The following is a 26,356-nucleotide window of genomic DNA, read 5'->3' on the forward strand; positions in this document are numbered from 1 at the left end:
CACAGAGGACTTGTGTTTGACAACCTCTGCAGAAATCTCCACCCCATGGGTCTGATATCAGGGTATTAGCTATATCTTCACCATTCAGATTGATGTCTACACTATAAAACCTCACAGAAACACTCTTATTTGAATGATGACGGACTTCGCAGCTTGTCAGACACGTATTGGCTTTTTACACTGGTGAAAAAAAGGTACACTGAAATAAAAAGTGTAGTGTAGAAACATTAAATTGCTAGTTAATTTCACAATGAATAATAAAAAAGTCATTGTTTACAAGTAACACTGAATAAAATGTGACATTTTTGAAGTAGAAAAACTGTGAAAAACAATTTTTTACAGCATAATATATACACAATATTCAAACCATGTGGTTTCCTTCTCAATTATTTACTACTGTTTGGGGTCAGCATTATTTATTTTTTAATCATTCTTTTGGAAGACATTAATACTTTTATTCAGCAAAGATGCAATAAATTAATCAGAAGTGAAAGTAAAAACATTTCTAATGTTACAAAAAATTCTATTTTAAATATTTTTTTTTTCTTTTTGAATTTTCTATTAATCAAAGGAATCTGGAAAAAATGTACAATACCGAAAATAATAATATATTTTTTTGTATTAAATCAGCATATCAGAATGATTTCTGAAGGATCATGTGACATTGAAGACTGGAGTAATTATGCTGAAAATACATTCAACGTAAAAAAAAAAAAAAAAAATCACATTTAATTCTACGTGTTACTTTTAATTTCTTTGTAATTATTTGTTAGTATAATTTACTATCAATTTCTGAGTAAAAATTGTTCCAGGTAAATCCTACCTACACCAATGTTCTTGGCCTGTGGTCTTCTATGCCTATGTTTTGGAACAAAGATAAAATAGGACGCTTGTGGTTAGAGACGTCAGTCTGTGATGTCTATAGATTAGGGCTTCCTCCTGTAACAATAACATGACCAGTCAGAATCTGATCTGTCAGTCAGCTCAGGATCAATAAGACATTTAAAACCACATCACTTTGCTGATTCATCATCTTCTGTGACTTTTCATGAATATTTCATGAGCTCGCCGATATGGAATGGAAACAGGCTCCTCAGAAACACTAGACATCAGTTTTAATACTCATCTCAACATGCAGAGAATATAAAGAGTAACAGCAAGCATCAGACCGCTGCAGCTACAGAAAGAAAGAACTTTTTCTTTGATAAAATCTATTCCACAGTGAGCTGATGGATGTGTTGAAACATAAGGACTATTTTTATCCTGATCAGAAGCATGTGCACTGACAGGACAGTCAACACATAATCCAAGCCTCAGCGAAGATTTGCTCTCATCCAAACATGGCCAAGACACAAGTGAGGATGACACTGCATAACAATACACAGCCTGTGAAGCAGACAAACAAGTCTTTATCACAGCACCCGAAAACCTGTCCACAAATCTGCAGGGAAACATAACTGGAATCTTTGGAAGGTTTAAAGCAAGACATCACAGGTGAAGAGGGTAAACATTGTGCTAAAAGATATCACCATACTTCCCCAGTTGATTGATTAAGACTCGTTTTGGAAGGACTTTTTTGTATAGCAAATGTTCTGAAATGTTATGTTTGAATATGTTAATTAGCAATGTCTAATTAAATATGCACTCATTTTATCAGTCAATGCACTGCATGAAGGCCACTATAAGTTTTCAGGGAAATACTTTCAGAAGATGCACTTGAATGTAGTTTATTCATTTCCTAAATTGCAGCAGTCCGAAAGAACGCATCACTAATGTTTGATTTTTTAAATATCAGATTCTCAGCTCATCAATTTGAATGTATTTGAAGAACAGAAATCTGAAGATTGCATGCATAGAGACAGGAGTTCAGAATGTAGATATGAATAAAACTGAATAGTTTAGTGTATGCAAGTGCTACTGAAGTGGAGATTTTTGACTCAGTGAAGGAGAAACAACTCACAGTCTTTAAAGATATGTAGTGTAATTGAAATCTACAAAAGCAAATATACTGAACACAATTATAAATGCAACACTTGTTTTTGTCCCCATTTTTCATGAGCTGAACTCAAAGATCTAAGACTTTTTCTATGTACTCAAAAAGCCTCGTTCTCTCAAATATTGTTCACAAATCTGTCTAAATCTGTGTTAGTGAGCACTTCTCCTGTGCGGAGATAATCCTTCCACCTCACAGGTGTGGCATATCAAGATGCTTATTAGACAGCATGATTATTGCACAGGTGTGCCTTAGGCTGGCCACAATAAAAGACCACTCTAAAATGTGCAGGTTTACTGTATTGGGGGGTCCGAAAACCAGTCAGTATCTGGTGTGAGCACCATTTGCAACATATCTACTTTGCATAGAGTTGAACATGCTGACATATATGCCGATCCAGAGCATCCCAAACATGCTCAATGGATGACATGTCCGGTGAGTATGCTGGCCATGCAAGAACTGGGATGTTTCAGCCTCCAGGAATTGTGTACAGATCCTTGCAACACGAGGCCGTGCATTACCATGCTGCAACATGAAGTGATGGCCGTGGATAATGGCACAATGGGCCTCAGGATCTTATCACAATATCTCTGTGCATTCAAAATGCCTTCAATAAAATACACCTTATTGTCCATAACATACGCCTGCCCGTACCATAACCCCACCGCCATCTTTGAGTTCAGCTCATGAAAAATGGGGGCAAAAAAAAAAGTGTTGTGTTTATAATTTTGCCCTGTTTAGATAAATTGCAATAAAATCAACATGTTTTACATATTTCCTATCCACTAGTTTAAAAAACACATTATGAAAAGCCAAATAGCCCAAAATGTCAAAATTGACCAATGCATTAAAAAACAATATATAGAGGGTTGATAATCCAAAACTGAAAATTTGCTTAAAATGCTCACTCAAGATTAATTTGTTTCTTTATTAGAACGGACTTTAAGAAATTTACCATTACATCACTTGCTCACCAATGGATCCTCTGCAGTGAATGGGTGCCATCAGGATGAGAGTCCAAACAGCTGATGAATACATCACAATAATTCACAAGTAATCCACACCACTCCAGTCCATCAATTAATGTCTGGTTAAGTGAAAAGATTTGTGTTTGTAAGAAAAGAAATCCATAATTAAGGCGTTTTAACTTTAAACCATTGCTTCTGGCCAAAAAAGTCCTGTTGTCCTCACATATCAAAATCCATCAACATATTAGTTTAGGGATTATTTTTTCACTTGTAAACTGTGCTTGATCTGTGCATATTTCTCTCATGATTCAGATGAGGTGACGTTTTTACTGAAGAAAGCTATATTCTAGACAGAAGACTTATTTTTTAGCTGGAAGCAACAGTTTAAAGCTAAAAAGATCTTGATGATGGATTTGTTTCTTACAAACATGCAGTTTTTCACTTCACAAGACATTAATTGATGGAGTGTTGTGGATTACTTGAATTAATTGTGAAGATTTTCAGCTGTTTGGACTCTCATTCTGACGGCACCCATTCACTGCAGAGGATCCATTGGTAAGAAAGTGATGTCATGCTGAATTTCTCCAAATCTCCATATACATCTCGGATGGCCTGCATGCTAATACAGTTTCTACAGTTTTAATTTTTGGTGAACTATTCCTTTAAGAAAACTACTGCAGTCAGAACTACAGATGCTTAAATACTCTATTATGTGACCCACTGAAGGTGGTCAATAATGTAGATTAAACCAGACGTAGACATCTGTGCCTCTAAAGGCTCCGTTAATGGGTCAGACATCAGCAAAACACTGCACGCATCTGCCACCCAATCTCCTATATAAATCTAAACAAATCCACACATCAATCAATGCACTGCATGAAGAAGCCACTACAACACCAGTGCATGAAAGTTAAGTGTTTTCAGGGAAATACTTGCGATGCTGAAAGTTTCAGAAGTTGCACTTGAATATAGTTCATTAATTTCCGAAATGCAGCAGTTTGAAACAACGCATTGCTGAAATGGATACTGTAGTCAGGCACACCCACTCTATGGTGAGTTGACAGCCAACAGGCATTGTTTTGATGTATCATACAGAGCCTTTTGATTTTTATAATAACAGATTGTCAGCTCATCAGACATGGTATGATGAAACCGACATTGCATTGACATAGCCAGTCCCTGACAACAACATGGAAACACAAACAAACACACCTAAAGTGCACTAACGATGGCAGGGGCATGCTGTCTCTGCATCGTCAAAATAACCTTCAAAAGGCATGCATACTGCAACACAGGGGAAGCCAACAGCAGTAGTAGTGTCCTGCACACACACGCACGTCTACATGTCAGGCTGCACTACATGTCTCCCTACATTCATGTGCAGCAGTAATGATGCACCACTCTGTAAAATGAAGGTGAAGCACCAGCGGTATTTCACAGACAATTCAAAATGTGCATGAAGGTGTGATTTATCATGTGCACAGGAAAGGTGCATGTCATTAATTTTACTCCATTGCATATAAAGCCCATCCCCCTCCACCAAAAATAATTTTAAAAATCTGGATCAAAGCATAAACATTTAATCCAAACCCAAAATACACATTTTATGACAATGCATGATGAAAACAATCAAACGCCAATACAAATTATGCAAAAAAGGACGATGGTGAATACACGCACTTTACATACTGACACAGTGAACTATAGAACATGCATGTATAAAATTCCCACCATGATGGTGTATATGATGCTGCAGATGAGCAAACATACAACACTGCATATGATTAAACTACAGTTATTGACACAATTTCGTTATTAAAACACACATTAAGCTTTAATATGTCGAAATAAAATATGAAATACAAAAAAAAAAGGTTCTTACCCCGGAGCACACTGGTTTTATCCATGTACATCGCGCAGCAAAATACGAAACCAGTCATTAAAATACAGAACGGGGAGACACAATCCCCCCCAGTTGCTCAAAGATGAAATAAAGATCTAATAGATACAATTAACGGTAAATAAACGCAAACCCGGTTGCTCCTCCTGTCTACCGGCGAACGATCTAAGGCGCGAGGAGCGTCTGCGCTCTCACGCGCATCTCCAGCGCCTCGAGAGCACGCGCTTACTACACAAACCCGCCGCAGAAATCAAGCTAATCACACCGAAACGACGCTTAAACCAACATATAAGAGGTTTGAGCATCGGTGGCCATGATGACACCGACAATGCGGATACGATAAGGAAATAAAGTGCACCCTCGCGCCCCCCACCCCTCTCCGACTGCCCTGACACACACACACACACACACACACACACACCCGGTCCCTCCTCCCATCACCATCCTCAGCTCTGTTTCCTTGACAACAGTTTAGAGGGTTTAGTTTGGACTGTGTGTATATTATGATACCGATTGTCATTCAAATAATAATAATAAAAATGATTCAATTATTTGTGTCCCTGAGTGTATATTCTATATTCTACATACTTGCAAAAAGTGGGTTGACAACGAACCCTCTTCCACAGTATATTAGGCCTACATTTACATCACACTTATTCATTTGGTAAAATTATTTTATACAGGGCAACTCACAGTTAATTTAAGGAATATAATTTAATATGTTTTAGGATGCACAATGTACATAAGGGATGCATTAATGTGTGTAAGTTCTCTGTGATCATGACCTCATGACCATTTGCTTGAGTCAATGTACTATAGCAATACAGTGATGATATCAGATAATAGTAAAATTCATATACTTCCTTACAGGTACTCTCCAAGAAAAATGTTACTGTTAGTATCATAGTATATGTCTAGTATATAAATAAATCGAAACAAATATATTTAAATACATATATTAAAAAAATACAACATAAAAAACATGTATATGTATGCACACTATGTATGTACATGCATATACATATACATACATACAATTTTAACCATTTCTGCAGCTTTGTTACTGCACTTTAATCTACTCTGAAAAAATAGGTTGATGTGATTTTCATTAAGATGGCATAATGGAACTGATGCATTAGACACGCACTCAATTAAAAAGGTTATGACACATCGAGGGCCTGTGACTCATGGAATAACCATCTTATAGTTAAATGGCAGGCGCGGTGCCGTGTAATTAGGCTCTCTTAAAATTAGGCATCACAAGTGATCAAACACGTGACCCTATCTGTCATCATCTACATGTACTGACTTTAACCAGAGGATGTATGAAGAGGAAATGAATGAAATAAACCATAACGCTAAAACATGGGAGCTGATGTAAAGGAAGTCTCACCTTTTAGTCTAAAGAGACAATCACCCATTTTAACGGTGAAACATGCATGTGCATTATTTTAACCAGTCTTAAAAACTGTTTTTAATGTCATTTAAAGCTAAATTTATGATACTATTGTTTCTAGATATTATTGTAATCTTAAAAACATTACTGGAGATTTCAGTTCTTTACCGTTCAAGTGGATATGATCTGTACTTTATGCCTTTTACCAATGTTAAAAAACAACTGCCCCTTGTCTTTAAAGAGATTTTGCTTCAACAAATAATATAATATTAGTTTTTTACATAGTATAATTAGAGATGAATACCATAAAGTGCCCTCAAAATACACAAAAATAAGTATTATTTGAAGAAAATTCAGGACATTAATGTCAGCATTTCACTGCATTAGACAAATTATTTAAAAATTAAAATAAGGCAGTTTCACTTTATGTAAATGTTTCATTAATGATACAGTTATTCATAATCATATTTATTTACTCCAAACATATCTTTTATGATATGAAATGTAAATTTCTATTAAATGTTTTGTTTAAAAAGAGTGTTTTTACCATTTTACTATATTCCTTTCAAATAATATTCATGTTTTGTCATATTATAGATGTATAATGGCTTAAGGGAGCTTAAGGCTTTGGTGAAATCTTGGCCACCGCGCATCCAGTAAAGTAAATAAGTGCAATGACTTAGCTAATGCTGCTGGTGTTGACATAAACCGCAAATCATTCATCCAGATGGGTTTCAAGCCGGATTAACGTTGCATTTTTACGATTTTGAGTAAAGCATGAGAACACAATAATGAAGTTAACACAGAATATAAAAGTGTGTCACACCAACTTCTCAGCAGCGATGACATCAGGTAGAGAAATGGGCTTGGCTGATCTCGAAGGTCATACAATTTACACCCAGCTTTCCTCCAGACAAGACACATCATGCTCTAGCATGTCTCTGGGATCATTTGTGATGGTGCTTGTCTCTGTTGTCCAACGTCTGAATAATCCTCTAACACATAGAATGACTTGAGATTACGTGGCATGGGTTTGCCCCATCGCTCCTTCTGTTTCTTTTATTTTCCTCACCCCTGCTGGGTCAGCAGTGCTGTTGCTCTCTCAGACCCTGGCACAGGTCGTAGGCTTTAAATGGAGAGATTTACCCCCTGATTCCCTAGAGAGAAGGCCATCTGCCTACTGTCATTATTGTGACTTTGACACAGAGCGCATGCTCACCGACGGCATCACAAGTCTAAACGCCACAGGCCAATGACTCACGTGTGCACTAAGACACAGACTGGCAAACAGCATTTATATTCAGAAGTTTATTAAAAGCATGTGCTAATTTCCACATGCATTAAATATGTATTGTAAAACGTAATCATCTGCAGTAAAACACAAAAATACATTTATATTTTCTAAATAAAAGAATAACATAAGTACACAGATAATAAAATAAATAAATGTTAGTGGCCCTTGGGAAAAAGTAAATAAAAATGTTAACCAAACCTAAACACAAACAAACAAAATAAATGAATAAATAAATAAAGGCCTTTAAAAAATAAATAAAATGAAAAACAAATATAAATACATAAAAATAAACAAATAAACAAGTATACAATTTTTTAAAACTCAATTAATGAAAGAAAGCCCTTGCAAAAATAATAAGCAAAAAAGTAAACAATAAATAAATAAAATTCAAATTACAAAAAAGGAAAAAAAAACAATAAATAAATAAATAAATTACAAATAAAAAACAATGAGTAGCCCTTGCAAAAACAACAAAATTAAAACCATGAATAAAAATAAATAATAATAAATAAAAACATATGCATAAATAAAAAATAAACAAACAAACATCCAAACTAAATGAGTTGCCCTTGCAAAAAGCCAAATAAATGACAAATATACTGTATATGTAAATATATATCTATACACACACACACACACACACACACACACACACACACACACACATATATATATATATATATATATATATATATATATATTAGAAAATGGCAGTAATAATAGCGCAATAGTTCTGCGAGTACAACTGAATGAACTATATATAAATTTCAAGTGTTAAATTATTAAAATGATCTCCAGAGGTGCAATCGTCCTCTTGCGTTTACCTCAAGGTTATAAAACCCCAACAACAGCCCCACTGAATGATTATAAGAGAGATAGTAGAAGAGTTCAATGGTCTTTTGTTAGTAACAGAAGGGATGAACTAAGGGTTAATGGGGTTGACCTTCACTCTCTGCATTCAGCACACTTTTATTGGCCTCTCTATACACACATCACCTTAGTGTAATTAACAAAACACACTCCACACTTGTGCAGAATGCATTTCAAGTACTACATCATTACATGTACATCTACAGTACTTCTTGACTCCTATTTTGACTTAACTAAAAATGCAATGTAATACCGTAAACTCACTGGCGGTTTAGACATTTATAATATATATATATTTTGTATATATATATATATATATATATATATATATATATATATATATATATATATATATATATATATATATATATATATATATATATATATATATATATATATATATATATATATATATATATACATTAAAATCACATTAGTTATATTATATATATATACACATTTATTTAATTACATATATCTGTTACAAACTAAGGAAAACAAATTAGAGAGAGAAAAAAATTTTAAACAAAAGAGAATGTTATATAAATAATTTTTACATACACATACACATACATAAATACATATATATATATATATATATATATATATATATATATATATATATATATATATATATATATATATATATATATATATATATATATATATATATATATATATATATGTATTTATTTATGTATTTATTTATGTATGTATATGTAAAAATTATGTATATAACATTTTCTTTGTTATATACATGTGTATATATATATATAAAATATATATATCTTGGAATGTATGTGTGTGTGTTTGCAAAAGAATTAACAAAGCATACTACAAAAATAGTAAAATTACTATGCAAAATGCTGTTGTGAACACATCTATAGTGAAGTACAGGAAGTGTAAGTGTATGAGTGGATTATGGCCGGCTGTGCTTGCACTGGAGGGTCTAGTGTCTGTAATGGAGCTGGTGTGAGTGCTGTATTGTTGGGCTGAATGAGGCCTTGAGAGTATCAGCTGTTTGCTTGCTGACATGTCGAACTCATTCCCAGAGGGCTGGATTTGTTACGCCTCCCTTACCAGATGTCTAACAACACTCTCAGATAGAGGGGGCTGGTCATCTGCTCACTTGTGAGAACGCATGATTTTAAAAACATGATTAATAATATCTGGTCCTCGGCTGACTTTCAAGTGACTGTGAATATAATCAGCAGTCGGCATGTACAAAGTGGATAGACTGCTCTTAAAGGGACAGTTCAAACAAAGATTAAAATTCAGACATTTACACACCCTCGTGTTTCTTTCTTCGGTTGAACCCAAAAGAAAATAGCTAATAGCTAATAGGTAGCCATTAAATTACATAGTCCCCCCCCCCCCCCCACACACACACACACTATGGACGTCAATGGCTACCAGCAACTTTTTGGTTACCAACATATCAGAATAACTTATTTTGTGTTCAACAAAGTAAAGAAATACATGGGTGGAACAATGATGAATAAATGATAACATAATTTTCATTTTTGGGTGAACTATCCCTTTAAATAAGCAGATTCATCATAAGGACACTGAAGTCCAAACCAAAGGATTGATTCGTTTCCTCAAAAAGCGCTTTCTGTTTAATAAAACGACACCTTTACATTACAGTCTTCCCTAAACCAAACCTGCTCAAAGAATCTCTCTCTCTGGGATTGAACCAGGTTGCAGATATTCAAGAGTACAAAAAAGATTTATTATGCCATTGCTTTTTACTGCAAGAAGCTCCACTTATCTCTTGGAAAGAAAGAGAATCCATTTGCTTTGGTTACAGCGTTCCAGGCTTCTATTTCAATTCTGATACTATTGTATGTATAGATGAGCTTCTCTGAGCGGTCAGGAATGCAATGCTTTGTTCAGCTCAGACAGGGCTGGAGTGCAGGTTCAGTGACCTTTGACTTTGATTTTTGAGTCTGAGACTTATAATGGAAGACTTAAAGTCATGGAGCCAAGACACAGAAAACAGTATACTAACGTTTTATTATTTATTTTATTTTAAGTCTCTTAAGCTCACCAATATTTGATCAGAAACACAGCAATATTGTGAAATGGTTTTAGAATTTATAATAGCAGTTTTCTATTTGAATATATTTTACAATGTAAAATGTTGACATGATACCTTGTCAAGAAATGTAGAACTGTAACTGATTTGAGTAGCTTCCAATAAAATTAAACACAAACCAATTATGAAAACATCCATTAAAAAAAATATTTAATTGTGACAAAATATTCAAGAATTGAGTAGCATTAGCTCATTTTAATGAAGTAACCTAAACAAGAAGCAATGTTGACTTATCATTTTCATTTGTGGGACACAATCACAAGGACATTCGGTTTAAATGCAACCCCAAGGTCATGGTCAAGGTCAATTCTCAGTGAATGCACAAAATGATCAAATGAAGATCTTAAATGCAATGTGAGTTCGATAAATGATTTGGATAATAGCATCTGCAAAATGCATAATTGTAAATACATAATTTTTACATAAACTGTTGCATTGAATTGAATCTGAATAGAACTTCAGTAAGTTCTATGGAACAGTGAGCACCATGAAAATGATTCATAGATGAACTATATCATATGGTTTTGTCATTTACACTTCGACACCAGTGCACACGTGGACTTGGCCTCTAACTGCTGCTGAAAAAAAATCAGAAAATGCTACACGTATAGGAAAATCCATGAAGCACTACATGCATTTCTCTCATCCCTTCACTGCTGGGAAAAGGTCACATGTTTTATTTTGTCTGCCTCTCTCATTACATTTTCTGCTGTGGAGAAGCAGAGACCGAAGACACCCTCCTGTCTCCAGACACACATTCGTCTCTCTTGTGAGCTGTCTAATCAGCTCGTGATTTTGAGAGTCATCTCTGTACTTATCAAGCCCTGGTTCACTCGAGCAGATTAAAGCATCCAGGATTTAAGCGAGTGGGTTAAAGCTCCCTCTCGAGCGATTAGAGCTTCCGCTCTCTTTCTCCTGCCACGTTGTCCGTGGTTTTAAACGGCAGCACGGCATTCCCACACGCTGACACACTGACACACTGGCTTTCCGCTCTTTCTCCCTCATCTCAGCTGCAGTAGCAGACAGCATTTCAGCTCCTTGACGTTTCTAATTATGTTTTTGCTTAACATTCTTTGGTGCACATTAAAAAAATTTAAAAAAAAATTAAAAAAGTTTTCACACAATTAATTACACATTACCATGGAGAAATAACAGTATTAAAAAACATTTGAAAAAGTCTGAATATTTGGGGCACAAATGAAACTTGAAAAATGGGGGATTTTAGAGATGTATGAACTATTATCACATGATAAGCGATATCACAGTGAGATAAAGCAGCGAGAGCAACGTGCAATGTGATTTTATACAACAGTACAGTAAATAAGTTAATATTGTGTTATATTTTATATTCAACATAATATTGTCTGTTTTTGCTCAGTACTGCCAACAAAAATAGGTAACACTTTAGAATAAGGTTCCATTAGTTAATGTTAGTTAACTACTTTCGTTAACATGAACTAAGCAAGAACAATCCTTCTACAGCATTTATAAGTCTTAGTTCATGTTAATTTCAACATTTACTAATGCATTATTTAAATCAAAAGTTGTGCTTGTTAACATTAGTTAATGCACTGTGAATAACCATGAACTAACAATGAATAACTGTATTTTCATTAACTAACATTAACGAAGATGAATAAATACAGTGATAAATGTATTATTCATTGTTTGTTCATGTTAATTAATACATTAACTAACATTAACTAATGGAACCTTATTCTAAAGTGTTACCCAAAAATATTACCCCTAAAGCCACAGCAGAACTGTTGTGTGCCTCCGAACAACACAGCGGTGTTCAGTTTCTGAATGAATCCGCGTTTTGAGCAAATCGTGTGAATCAATGATTCAAAGCCCCATGTAAAAGAGATCGAGACATTTACTTCATTCCTGAACGAATCAGCAGTTCCAATGTATGAATGACTCATATAGACATTTACCGCCACCTGCTGGCATTTTTAGTTTCTTATTTAGAGTATCATTTAAACAGCCACACAGATGGGAAATCAAAAATTACCTGTATTACAGTCTATGATGTAGCTGTCCATCAGTATAAACAATGTGCAAAGTAATTAAACCAAAAAGTACACGATTTATGAAGTTATTGGCTTCTAAAGTAAGGAGTCGATAATCGCTTAAATGAGTCGTAATAGATTTCAAATCTTTTGCCCATCTCTATGTACGTCACTAGGAACACTTTGCATAATAATCTCCCTACAAACAGACGCTCTGGTTGGTGTGATAGCATCATGTCGAGGAGACAGTGTGTTTTTAATTGTAAAGGCAAGGTTGTTTTATTTTCACTGCCAAAGAACGAAGATCAGAAGAACCAATGGCTAAAATTCATTTTTACCACAATACCAGAGCAGTACAACAAATTCATTTTGTTGTTTTCACAACATTTCACTGATGACTGCTTTTCTAATCTCGGTGAGTACAGCGGAATTTTCAAAGCGTTTGGCCATAAAAGAGGGTTCATTACCAACTTTATTTGGACCAACAAGCATCTCCGAATCCCAACCTGTAAGTATGATTATATAGTTATGTGTTTGTTTTCTCCCGAGCGTCTTATCAGTATGTCACGCTAGCACTATATGTTAATGCTAACACATTTTTTACCGTGAAGTTGTGTGCTCAGTTTGGTTATGTACATGCTTACATGAGTATGAAAATGTTAGGAACAACCAATCAAAACTGACTATGTCAGTTGACCAATCAGAACACAGTATGCTACCGAAAGGAGGGGTTTAAGGAAACTGAATCTTATGAACAGTTTCGCGCGAACTGTTTGGGGATCTCTGAGAATTAAGGTAATTTTAAAATGATATTTTGACAAAATGAGAATGTTTTTTTTAACCTTGCATGGATTTAAACCTGTTGTACAGGACTTAGAAACAGTGATAGGAAGCTTAGAATTTTCATCTTACTGGCTCTTTTATAAAAATAAAAAAACGTTAAAGGAAAATTATCTCATTTTATGTTCCATAGTTTAGCCTAAACGTTTAACTTTAAGATATGTTTTAATAAATTTTATGTTGAATCAAATAAAATATTTATTTCTAAAGCTAATATTTATAATGTCTACTTTCTCCTTTAACATAAAAATGGCATTGAATAATATTTTGGGGATATTTTCACAGCCATATGTAATTTGCGATTAATTAGATGAATATATATAAAATGTCCTGGGACATAAAATTGCAAGTAGTCACTACTCACAATAAAGAGCTTGTTTGCCTTAGCATAGCAGTATTTACTGTTTCCTCTTTTAGCAAAGATCCTGGTTAATTCAATTAGCTTTTGCATTTTTTTGGCATTTAACAGCCACACGGTGCTAGTGTTTTTCACTGAATTAAGAAAGGAAGCAAAGATAAAGGGAAGGTGAGAGAACAGTAACAGCACCTCGCACTGACTGTCACACTGTCACTTTATTCACAGCTAGCTAACACTCACACAGTACCTGCTAAAGACTGTTCGCTCGGCTGACACTGCGATTAATCACATCCGCTTCAGGCTACCAGATGCATTAGTAAGCGTGGCTTTACATAATATAAAACTCTGAGGATAATCTTGATTTCACTGAGGAAATATAAAAAAGCACCTTTAAGGAGTGTAGAGGTCATGTGGTTTGTGCGAGAAACACAGAGGGTCAAAGGTCAAGTGCCTTGCTCAAGAGTAAAACCTGGTTCTCATGGCGTTGGGAGTCGGCTAACTAACACACATTAGCTTGTGCAGGATTTGGTGAAGCTGACGACTCTCATGAACGGTCATGGCCTGCTCTGTAACATCATGGCTGTGTCCTTTCAGTTCTCCTCTGTGAGCCCTGGCCAAACCTCTGAGGTTTCTATTTATACCCGTGAGTGGTGGATGTGTGACCAGAATGCCTGTCAGTGCTCTTTGATAGCTATACATTCTCAACTTTTAAATCTCTACACACCACTGTCCTGTTTTATGAAACTATGGACCTTTTGGAAGCTCAACAGAAGTGGAAATAAAATTGCTATTATTACAATTAGCAGTGTTTGCTAAGATAAGTATCACCATTATGTGCTCATAATTGAAGGAATAGTTCATACAAAAATGAAATTTGCTCACCCTCAGACCATCTGAGATGTAGATGAGTTTGTTTCTTCATCAGAACAGATTTTTTTTAAAGGGGGGGTGAAATGCTATTTCATGCATACTGAGTTTTTTACACTGTTAAAGAGTTGGATTCCCATGCTAAACATGGACAAAGTTTAAAAATACTCCTGTTCCAAAAATACTCCTTCCGGTTTGTCACAAGTTTCGGAAAGTTTTTTTCGAGTATGGCTCTGTGTGACGTTAGATGGAGCGGAATTTCCTTATATGGGTCCTGAGGGCACGTTTGCCGGAAGAGCGCGCGCTCCCGTATAGCAGAGCACTGAGAGCACAACAGACTTCACTGATCAGAGCGAGAGCATCGCGAAATGTCACAAAAGAAGTGTGTTTTTGGTTGCCAGGGCAAGACAACCCTGCACAGATTACCAAAGAAAAAACAGCATTAAGGGGCCAGTGGATGGAGTTTATTTTTACAGAGCATCAACGGAGTTGTGCAAGTGTTTTTGTTTGTTCCCTGCATTTCGAAGATGCTTGTTTTACAAACAAGGCCCAGTTTGACGCCGGATTTGCGTATCGTTTATTTCTTAAGGATAATGCAATCCCAACGAAAAAGGGTCACGATCATGTGTTGGAACCTCAGGCGGTGAGTAAAACTGCTTAAAATATCTCTGTGTTGTTAACTTAGCAATCAGCGCGTAAGCACATCAAGTAAACAACATGCGATGTTGTCATCAAACTGCACTTTCCACATGTACAGCTTAAAAAAAAAAAAAAAAAAGACGACAAAGTGGAACTAAGGCATTTTCCAAAACCGCTAAGCAAATATATACAGTTTCAGTACATACCACATAGAGACGTCGTGGCTGATGCTGCTCTTGTTAAATTTCAGCCTCTGGATCTGATTCTGGATCATAAATATACGCTGAATCTGACTGTTAGCCATGGTTTGTTTTGGTTGGTTTTGTCCTCACGTAATGTCACAGTTTCCACATGCTCTCAACGCAAAAGCCTACTGCCGCTCGTGATTCTTTAGCTCCGCCCACACGTCACGCCTCCAGACGCTCGTGTTTTTCCGGGAAAAATCGGTACAGACTATCTTTCTCTTATGATTATAATAAAACTAAAGACTTTTTGGAGTTATGAAGGATGCAGTACTACTCTATAGGTACTCAAGATTAACAGGATATTGAGTGAAAACGAGCATTTCACCCCCCCTTTAAATGTAGCATTACATCACTTTCTCACCAATGGATCCTCTGCAGTGTATGGGTGCCGTCAAAATGTTAAAAACATCACAATAATCCACACCACTAAAGTCCATCATTTAACATCTTGAAAAGATGCATGTTTGCAAGAAACAAATCCATCAAGACATTTTTACTTTAAACTGAAACTTCTATAATCCTAATATTGCTTTCTCCAGTGAAATACTCATCTTATCTGAATCAGGAGAGAAATCTGCACAGATCAAACACTGTTTACAAGCAGAAACAGTCCAAAACAATTCCAAACAAATTTTGATGTTAGAGGACAACAGGGGATGGACTTTTTCCACTCGATTACTTGTGGATTATTGTGATGTTTTTATGTTGGACTCTCATTCTGATGGCACTCATTCACTGCAGAGGATCCATTAGTGAACAAATGATGTAACGCTAAATTTCTCCAAATCTGTTCTCATGAAGAAACAAACTCATCTATATATTGGCTTGAGGGCGAGTATATTTTCAGCAAATTTTCATTTTTGTGTGAATTATTCCTTTAATTTTAGGATTTGTTTAAATCAATAAGTATTAAATACAAGTATGAAACTGCATGCAGTTTGCTTTGTAGAAATGCTTGCTCTGAAACACCTGAAACAGTTCAATAAAGCAACAATTAAATCTAAATAAGGACTTTCCTACTCATTTTGTGTTTATTTCATAATCTCCACAGCACGGAATATGATCATAATTATGAATCAAAAATGAAAATATGCAAAAACCAATAGAGACAGACTTTTATGGGATCCTAACAAGAACCAGAGCAGTAAAGCTTCATCAACATGGCTCTCAGTTGCTCCACTAACTCCGCTGTTTATTTCCCCAAAGGCTCCGAATCACATTACCCTACAACAATAAAGCAAGTGTAGACCGGGTCGAAATATTACACAGGGCTGATTCTTTCTGTATTTGCAATTTTGGCTCATTTAATAAAAATTAACTTCTTGAAAAAGGCAAATCAGGCAAAGGCAAATCAGGCAAAGGCAAATCAGCATATTAGAATGATTCCTGCAGAATCATGTGACACTGTAGACTGTAGAGTAATGATGCTTAAAATTCAGATTTGCATCACAGGAATAAATTATATATTTAATATACTGAAATAGAAAACACTTTGCAAAACAAACAATTTGCAATAAAATTTCCCCATTTGGCATTGCATTTTTGTTTGTTCAAATAAACCCAATATTGGCTGAAGTACAAGAGACTTCTTTTAAAAACATAAAAAATTCTTAAATATTCTAAACTTTTTGACAGCTTTAGTGTAAACAGTTCGGGAGTTTAGGGAGATTGACTTGATTATGTCATCAGAGGTGCATCATGGGAGTGGGCGGTCTTTGCAGAGCAATTCTGCATAATTTATCACTCTCACTTGTGGTATGCAAAGAAACATAAAACATCATCTAACAACCTTTTAGTTTTAGTGGTAGGTCTGTCTGGAAAGGTTTTAACATTACTGTTAAAAAACATTTTCTCAGAGAAGCAAACGAGTGGGCTTTTAACTTCCGGAGCCTGGCTGTTGTGCTCTGTTGCACAGCAAACCACAAACTAGGATGAGTTAAAGTAAACATAATGTATTATCCTTACTCTGTGTTTATAAAAGAGGCCAAGAGGGTCATGAGCGAGGCTCTGTTTTGCATACGAGGCTTCCTTAAGGTTCAGAGAGCCGTTTCAGTCGGTTTCCTTCTTTCCCAACCTATATATGGATGCATCTCGGGGACTGTTTCTTTAACGGCGCTCTAGAGATTTACAAGGAGTTTGGCTCATTCACACACATGTAATTCTCCACAGAGCGCCAGGCCGAGCAGCCAGACAGACTTCCTACTCATCTACCGAGTTGGCCGTTGACCAATGAGAACTGCTGCGCTTTCACGCTGTCCTAATAACAGCACTTCTGCCGCTCTGAGCGTTGAGAAGTGAAAGAGCTAGAGTTTTCTCGCTCACAGCTACTCGTGATAATCTGTCTGGGAGGAGATAAGAGTGTCTTCCAAAACTATGTGACAATGATCATGGGAGTTGTGGGACTGATCGTACTCGGGCTGCGTTACGCAGATACACACCCTGTTAAGAAAAGACGGGTCCAAGTTTTTGCAACTTGTTCTTCTTTCACATTCCAACATTTTGGAATGAAATGAAACTCCATCATTCAAGGCAAACAGACTCTGAGACACAGAAAACATGGTGTGAAATGTGGTTCCTGCCATTACATCTACAAAAATACAATCATGTGTTTTCCACTGAGGTCTTCCTGTTAAAAACATGCTGGTGCAATAATGGTAACAAATGATAAGACCACCACAGTACTAAATGATTAACTTATTTATGGTATTTATATGATACTCCATTGTACTTCAGAAAATATGCCATTGCCCTGTTGCATAAATAATAATAATAACTAGAATTAAAAGTTAGTGAACTAACTTTGATGTTGGCTTGGCCATCTTGGCCATGGGGCAAAAGAGCCACAGTACTTGTGTGCCCAACATTCTTGAGTTGCCCCGCTGCAAAAAAAAAAAAATAATAATACCATAAAAAATACACCTGCAACAGTCTTTTTCCATGGTCCCTTGCTGTTTTCTTTTTTAATAAAAAGCCTAGGCTATGATAACAGCTACGACAGGGTTGTCTAGCTGAATGCGAAATAAGTCATGCAAAAACCATAATCTCCTAAATACCATTCAATTTAATGTTATTTTAATAGTACTGACAACATATTTTAAGTTATCACACTACTGAAAAATTAAAGAAGGGACAGTATATATAGTATACTTCGGTGAGTCAAGAGCTAAACAAAAAGTCCTGTTTCATTACAAAATACTGTAACTTTTATAAACGTTATGCTATCACCACAAAATTTTAATTAATATTTATTAAAAAATAAATATTTCATAAAACTGAAACTTAAATATATTATTTCTATAGGCTATACAAAACAGAAAAGAAAAAAGACTAAATAATAAGGCTGAATAAGCTAATCTATAGCATGTTAAATGGTGGTTGCCTGTCTATGAATGGTACACCCCTCTAAGCACACAGAAGTGGTTTGACCCAAGTCCTCAGCAGCCAATGACACTGACCTGTTCAAACTGATTTTTAAGGCATACTTCACGTGTATTTCACGTGTATTTAACGTGTATTTAAAACGTGAAATATAGCTGATTTTTCATGAGTAAACAACGCGTATTTAACGTGTATTTGACCCTCTTGGCCTTCCATACACATTAGAAGGGAGACGTGAAAAAAGGACATCGCGTACTTTATCACAGAATATTTGTTCGGCAGCACTTGTTTAGTTTAAAAGTAGACATGTCAAACTTTCTATAGATATATCTCTCATGTCTCTTCGTTGAGTATTCATGGAGTTACAGTTCATTTTAATGACGTGTTTGTAAATGAAGATCAGCGCAGACAAGGTTGAAGACAGCACACCTTGTTTGTTATCTTTATTTTATAAGTGCACAAAGTTTTGTTGTTATTGTGTTTGTATCCAAAAAAAAGTAGACCCTTTACAGATTCGATTGATGTATTGCTCTTATCTGTACGTTTAAAACTGAAAATGTAATTTAAGTAATTGTCAGGGTTATCAGCAGAAAATGACTCAAAACGCGTATATGCGTTAATCGACTCCAGAGTTAAAAGGCTGTCGTGACTTTTTTCCTTCCAGTATTCATAAGCTGTATCGCGCTGTCAAATTATATGTCATTTTGCACACATAAACATCTCAAAAACACCTGAATTCTGCTCTTGTTGTGTTCTAATGGGTGGATTAGTGCTGTGATATTATTTTTGGAATCTCTTAAAAAATGCTGATGAAGTGCTCATTTCTCTCTCGTCTTTCTCTCTGTTCTTTGGTCAGAGACATAATTTATTAATGAGATATCTGACCCGGTAATAATAACATATGTTGATTTGGCTTGTCAGAGTGAATGAAATGTGTAGCCTATTTATTTGTCTGATCTCGCCCCAAACGCGGCTGTCATGTGACTTTTTTTTCCCTTCGCGATGTCAAATATTGCATTTTGCACACATACACGGCTCAAAAACCCCTGGATTTTTCTCTTAGTGTGTTCTAATTGGTGGATTGTGTGCATTCGCAGGAATATTTATTTTAAGAAGCTCTTAAAAAATATATATAAATGACTTTACCATGTTGTGACGATGGATAACAATTGATGTGAGGTTCAGCCTGACAGATAAAATCTCACAATCACATATAAACACTCATTTTCATGTGTATAATATATTGTTCTAATTGTTTTGTGCCGTTTCGCTGCAGTGTTTTAATGTGACAGGCTGTAAATTCTCTTCAAGTGTTCAGAGAAATACATGGCGAGCTCGCGGGCAGTCGCGCTGCTGCGAATATATCATGTTATTACTTTAAACAGTTCAGAAACATCTGAATTTAGCTCTTGGTGTGTTCTAACGTGTGGATTGCGTGCAATCGCCGATATAATTTAATTATAAAAGGTCTTAAATAAGAATAAATTCGCTCGTTGTGAGCTCCGTGGAGACAGCATGAGCTGAGCAGCCGTGATTCTTCTCTCGTCTGTCTGACTGCTCTCTGCCCAGACATAGTATTCATAAGCTGTATCACGTTGTCAAATTATATTTCATTTTGCACACATAAACAGTTCAAAAACACCTGAATTCTGCTCTTGTTGTGTTCTAATGGGTGGATTAGTGCAATTCGCTGTGATATTATTTTTGGAAGCGCTTAAAAATGCGGATGAAGCGCTCATTTCTCTCTCGTCTTTCTCGCTGTTCTTTGGCCAGAGACATAATTTATAAATGAGACCTGACCCGGTAATAATAACATATGTTGGTTTAGCTTGTCAGTTTATATAGCTAGCCTATTTATTTGTCCGATCTCGCCCCGAAACGCGGCTGTCATGTGGACTTCAAGTGTTCAGAGAAATACATCGCGGGCTCGCGGACATTTGGCTGCCGCGAATATATCATGTTATTACTTTAAACAGTTCAGAAACATCTGAATTTAGCTCTTGGTGTGTTCTAACGTGTGGATTGCGTGCAGTCGCCGTTTTAAAAGGTCTTAAATAAGAATGAATTCGCTCGTTGTGAGCTCCGTGGAGACAGTGCCTGAGCTGAGCAGCATTGATTCTTCTCTCGTCTTTCTAACTGCTCTCTGCCCAGAAATAAATTATTAATGAGCCCTGACCCCTGTAATAATCAGATATGTTGGTTTAGCTTGTCAGTTTGAGGGAAATTGTATTATTTACTTGGTATTTTTAACCGGTTTAAAAGTGAAACGAAACCTGACTCCTCCCTTTAATCTCGGTTATTGCAACTAGGGGCGCAATTTTTCTCAGATAATGTAAGTCTATGGGTAATGTAATTTGACATTTAAAAATTAATTAAAAAAAAACTTTAAGTCTGATCAGTCTGAAAAGATATAGCAACCAGCACCGCTCTATCCCACAGGTTTCTGCCAAGTTTGGGGCTTGTGGCTTTAAAGCCCTAGGAGGAGTAGCGTACAGAATAATAATAAGAAAAAAAAGAAGAAGTTTAAATAGCATAACAGTATGTTGGCTTGTTGCCAAGCCAACATAATAATACCAGTGCACGATATCCAAAACAAAACATAATGAAACTAATGGTAATATGCAAGTTTTCAAGATCAGTTAAGACAAAAAAAAAAAAAAAAAAAGACAAGCAGAACAACTGTTTTCAACACTGATAATAATAATTAAATAATGCAATCAGAATATTAGAAAGATTTCTGAAGGATCATGTGACACTGAAGACTGGAGTAATGATGCTGACAATTCAGTTTTGACATCATAAGAATAAATTACATTTTAAAATATATTCAAATAGAAAACAGTTATTTTAGGTTGTAATAATATTTCTGTAGAAATAATTGTAGCCTTTGTGAGCAGGAGTCTGATTTCAAAAAATATATTGACCCAAACTTTTGATATATAATTCAAATCAAAGCAAAGAATGCACTTAAACCCTCTTTTAAATTGCATATCTATCAACAGAGGCTTGAAGAGCATTCACACACATTTGATACAGCTGTTATATTGATTATATGAGATCCAAGTGATTTTAGCCTAACAATGCATGGACAATAAGCCCATCTGTTACTGTCATATGCAACAAGCACAAAAATGTTTTAAAATAGCAGCAGAATAAAACACCTGCATGCTATTTATATGGGTGACGATGAAACTGATCCCGTTCACAAGTCTAAGTGAGATAATTTTGCTCCTCTTGCATTAAATCAGCCACAAGACAGAACAGTGCTATTTCTACTCTACATTCATTCTTTCTACATTAACCTCAACATCATATTTTTTATGATGTGCTGAGATGCATTAATTTTACTGAATTACACAGACTGACTGAACAAGATGTCTTTATGCATTGCAGAAGAACAGCTATGTAAGCCCCACAATTTAAAGCAAAATTCACAAGCAAATACTTCAGCACCAAAGTTTAAAGCCACAATGAAATCAAATTTGACAACAGGGAAGAAAAGACAAATGCAACTTCCATTTCATGCCGAATTTAATGCTTTGGTCATTCTATAAATTATTTTGTGTCATTGTTTTTCTAACACTTTTCTTCGAAAATTTCATATCATATCGTTTTGAATTTCTTTTTAAAATATGCCTTTAAAACACCAAACAGACCTGTGAACAACTTGATTTTCACCAAAGGAGCTCTTTAAGGGTAATGGATTGAGCAAACGCACGAGTTATTAAAGAAGACATTGACCGGGGACAACTCTTCATGTGTGTGGCCTTCCAGTGCATCAAACACCACTGACACGTTTCTGAAATCCACTAGCGAGTTGGTGGTCAGCACACATGCGACCCACTGAACTCAAATGAACTCCAGACACATTTAATTGGATTTCGAAGTGCAGTGCTTGAGTAAATATCTGACAGAAACTGACAGACCCTCAAGTAACCACACACCAGAGTACAAACTTTGCAGCGGCAGCATTGCACTAAACACCAAACATGGCAACGTAGCACCAAAAGGGACTCCGGTCAGGCTCCACTGTTGCCTTATCAGCAAGTGAGCAGTCGAGCATGTGAATATCATTACATGCACAACAAACATCTGACGAACTGGATCGCCAACACATGTTTATCTACACAGATTACCGTGGCTGCTGCAAACTGCAATACATTGCACTGTATTATCAAGATACATTCTCCATGCTCTTTATACAGGAGTATCATCTTCTTAAAATTGGGAATCGCATAAAAGTGTCTCTCTGAATGCTGGGCATTGATTTAGTGACACGCCGTCCTCTGAGACTAACGTACAGAGGCAGGATAATACATTATGCCACTTTGACTGATGAGCTTGTCTTCAGGCCCATCCATTCAGAGCACAACTGCTTCTAAGCTGTGTAGGACAAATAAGAAGAATCCTGATTTATTTCGGTAATCATTTGTATGAGCTTGGCCTCCCTTTAATATAGTGTACGGGTCATTTTTCTGGGACTCAATAGTACAAGCGCCTACACAACATGCTAGACACAAGGACTGGAGTGGTGTCATTTTTCTAGTCTTGAAGACATCCGGAGCCAAAGCTCGCTCTCAGAGAGAAAAAACATCAAGGATTCCAAGTATTCAACATCTATGTTTCCATTTACATCAACACATGTGTTACTTTAGATTAAACCTTTATCCAAAGCAAACAATACAGGGTGATGTGCGCTCATTTACTCTATGTAAACATTATGTATGTCTGTTCTTTTATATTATCAGAATATAGCCGGGTATTTATGCGATTGAGTTGTTGTTTATTGGTCTGAAGTGTTGGAGTAGGAATTGTAGAACTGCAGTAAAAAGCTTCTGTACTTCTGGAGTCACCTAAGGTTAGGAGTCTTACTCAAGGACACAATGGTCACAGTTAACAGAGCTACCATTGTGGGGTTTGAACCTGCAAGCTTCGTTTCAGCAGATCATTAGCTACATGTACTGTATGGGTCAGTGATGCTTGTTTTTATACTCCAGATCTATTGAATCATTAAAAAAAAAGTTTTTAATTTATTACTATTCAAAAATAATAAAAGTTATTTAAATCTGAAATATTTCACAATATTACTTACATATTTTACTGTGTTTTTATCAAATAAATGTGGCCTTTTTGAGCACAAGACCTTGAAAAAAATCGTATCCCCAATTATGTTATTTTGTTGTAAAATATTAAAATAAACGCTAATATATATTAAAAACGTCATCCAAATTAAAATCAGTAAGGCATAACCAACACATAGGAAGCCATTTTGTTCTCATGTGACAAGAAAACCATCAAAACAACCAGGACTTCGTGACTGGGATATTAAAAAATATATAATATTTTGACCTTTTAAGGAAAAGCCATGTTCAAATACTGTAATTTATGATTGAAAAGTTGAAAATATATATTTTTAAAAAGGTGGTCACATCACTTGACAGTTTATAGAGTTATTAAATCACCTTTTCTTGAAACTTTTCAACATTAACATTAACATAATCAATCCTAAATATTATTTTTCCAAGAAGCTGGCACATTAAACTAGATTTAAAAAAAAAAAAAAAAAATGCATTTGCATACATCAATGACACCTCTCTTATTTATAATGATGCTTTGGGGCAGGACTGCATGCGAAACCAAATCTCTCTGTACTGACAGTGAAAAGAAAACGGGACACGTGTCAGAGCATCTAACCTTAAATAAGCTCCAGACTCACCTGATCTGCGCAGGGCAGGCTGTGGACTGGGTAAACCGCTGCTGATGTGGTATGAGAAGCGCATGCTTTTGAACTGACTGGAATAAGAGGATGAACTGTGCGGACTGGAGCTGATGAGATGCGCGCTCTTGGGTCGATTCAACTGCATCCCTGCCTGCGAAACCCTCACGAAGGCATAAAGCACACAAGACGGGGACGATTTCCAGGGAACTGGCTTTATAATCCAGGTCCAGATATTAAAACCGAGTCTTCGAAACAGTCCAGGTCTAAAACCACCAGCCTCTCTCGCGTCCCGAGCTCGTCCTCCTCCTGTAGATGCTGGAAACGGTGAATCAGGCGGATCGATCCCTCCTGATCAGCCGGTGGAGAGTAAATCCGAACAGAAACAGCCATCAACGATCAATTTAACCAGAATCACATACAAGTCCAAGCAAATGCGATATAAAGAACTCCCGATGCGTTTTTGTGAAATGAGCTTTGTGAAATTCAGTCATCTTCTTATGCCATTTGATGTGTGGCGGTTTCAGAATGTAACGTTAAAGAAGCAAACGAATAGCGTTATGAATCCATAACATAAGACATGATGATCATTATTACATGACGTGTCCGAAGCAAACGAGGTTCGAAGAACCACATCGGTTCTGTTAGTGACATTCGCGTTTAGAAACTAACTTTCCCATATCGCCTTCCATAAACTTCTGGTTGCGGAATGTAAACGGCTCCGCATATTGTCGTTATTATTCAGACGGTTTCCCCCCGTTTCCGTTCAGTACAACCGTATCCAAAAAAAAGTGCCCAGTCAGCTGCTTCAAACACAATCCACATTCGCTGTCTGAAAACTCCTCCGGCTGTCAGCGTGTGTATTTTACGCGGGATCCTCAAACAAAACCAATGTTACAATGTCGCAGTGTTCCATTGTTAGAATGTTGGAATGTTACTTTTCCGCTCTTTTCGCTCTGCACCGGTTGCTTGTCTGTTCTTTTGTGGGACTCGACAACGCCAAAGTCTGTTAAACTGAAAACCTCCTCCTTCTCCTCCTCCTCCTCCAGGAGGATATATGAAACCGAGCTTCAACCCCCTCCATCCCTCTCTCCTCTTTTCCCAAAGTCTGTTTCTCATTTTCTCCCTCTCTCTTTATTTTTTTTCTAAGGGTCTGTGCTTGAAATCTGATGCAGAGGAAAAACTTTCAAAGGATTTGAACGTTCCCCCTTCCTGAAAAGAAACCCCAATCGGGGAGATCGTTTATATTTCATAAATTCATAAATAAACATTTACACCCCATAAAACTATGTGGATTTTGGAGGAGAGCTAAAGTGGTTGTAAACATGGACTCGTCCCATTTGAGCTCCATTGCACCAGTAGCTCGAGTTCAGAAGGTTTCAAAGGGAGGGGCCATCAAACCTGAACTTTTTGAATTTGAGTGGATCTAATTGGGTGTTATTAGGTTAATAGCACTCCATTGTATGTACAACCCTTAATAGCCAATGATTCATTGCTTTAATAATCAATGGATAAAATATATATATATATATATATATATATATATATATATATATATATATATATATATATATATATATATATATGTTTAGGGTTATTTGTAGAGAAATGCTCAAATTGTAATGGAAATAATGTCACACAGAATTTAAAACAAAATAAAAACTCATAAATAGTCCTAACAATAGATGTCAATACATAATATATCTTTTTAAAATAATTTATGATCTTGGAGTAAAAATACCTCTGACGTGTCCATGACAGCTTTTGTGAGATTAACCTGAC

General features: G+C 36.0%; 1 protein-coding gene across 3 annotated transcripts in view; it reads right to left on the reverse strand.

Annotated features, from left to right (window-relative positions):
• Positions 1-25,613, reverse strand: part of LOC128018964 (FYVE, RhoGEF and PH domain-containing protein 1) — a 49,944-nt gene extending 24,331 nt beyond the window's left edge. Inside the window, exon 1 of one of the 3 annotated variants that reach the window (XM_052604887.1) lies at positions 24,575-25,613. In XM_052604887.1, the coding sequence (XP_052460847.1) occupies positions 24,575-24,722 (148 nt within the window). In that variant the 5' untranslated portion in view covers positions 24,723-25,613. Of the gene's footprint in view, positions 1-4,843; positions 5,229-24,574 lie in introns of those variants that run through there. The other 2 variants (XM_052604886.1, XM_052604888.1) reach the window with 2 other exon arrangements.
• Between the last annotated feature and the right edge of the window lie 743 nt (positions 25,614-26,356).

Source organism: Carassius gibelio, chromosome A8, assembly GCF_023724105.1.
Source record: "Carassius gibelio isolate Cgi1373 ecotype wild population from Czech Republic chromosome A8, carGib1.2-hapl.c, whole genome shotgun sequence".
Classification (NCBI taxonomy): domain Eukaryota; kingdom Metazoa; phylum Chordata; class Actinopteri; order Cypriniformes; family Cyprinidae; genus Carassius; species Carassius gibelio.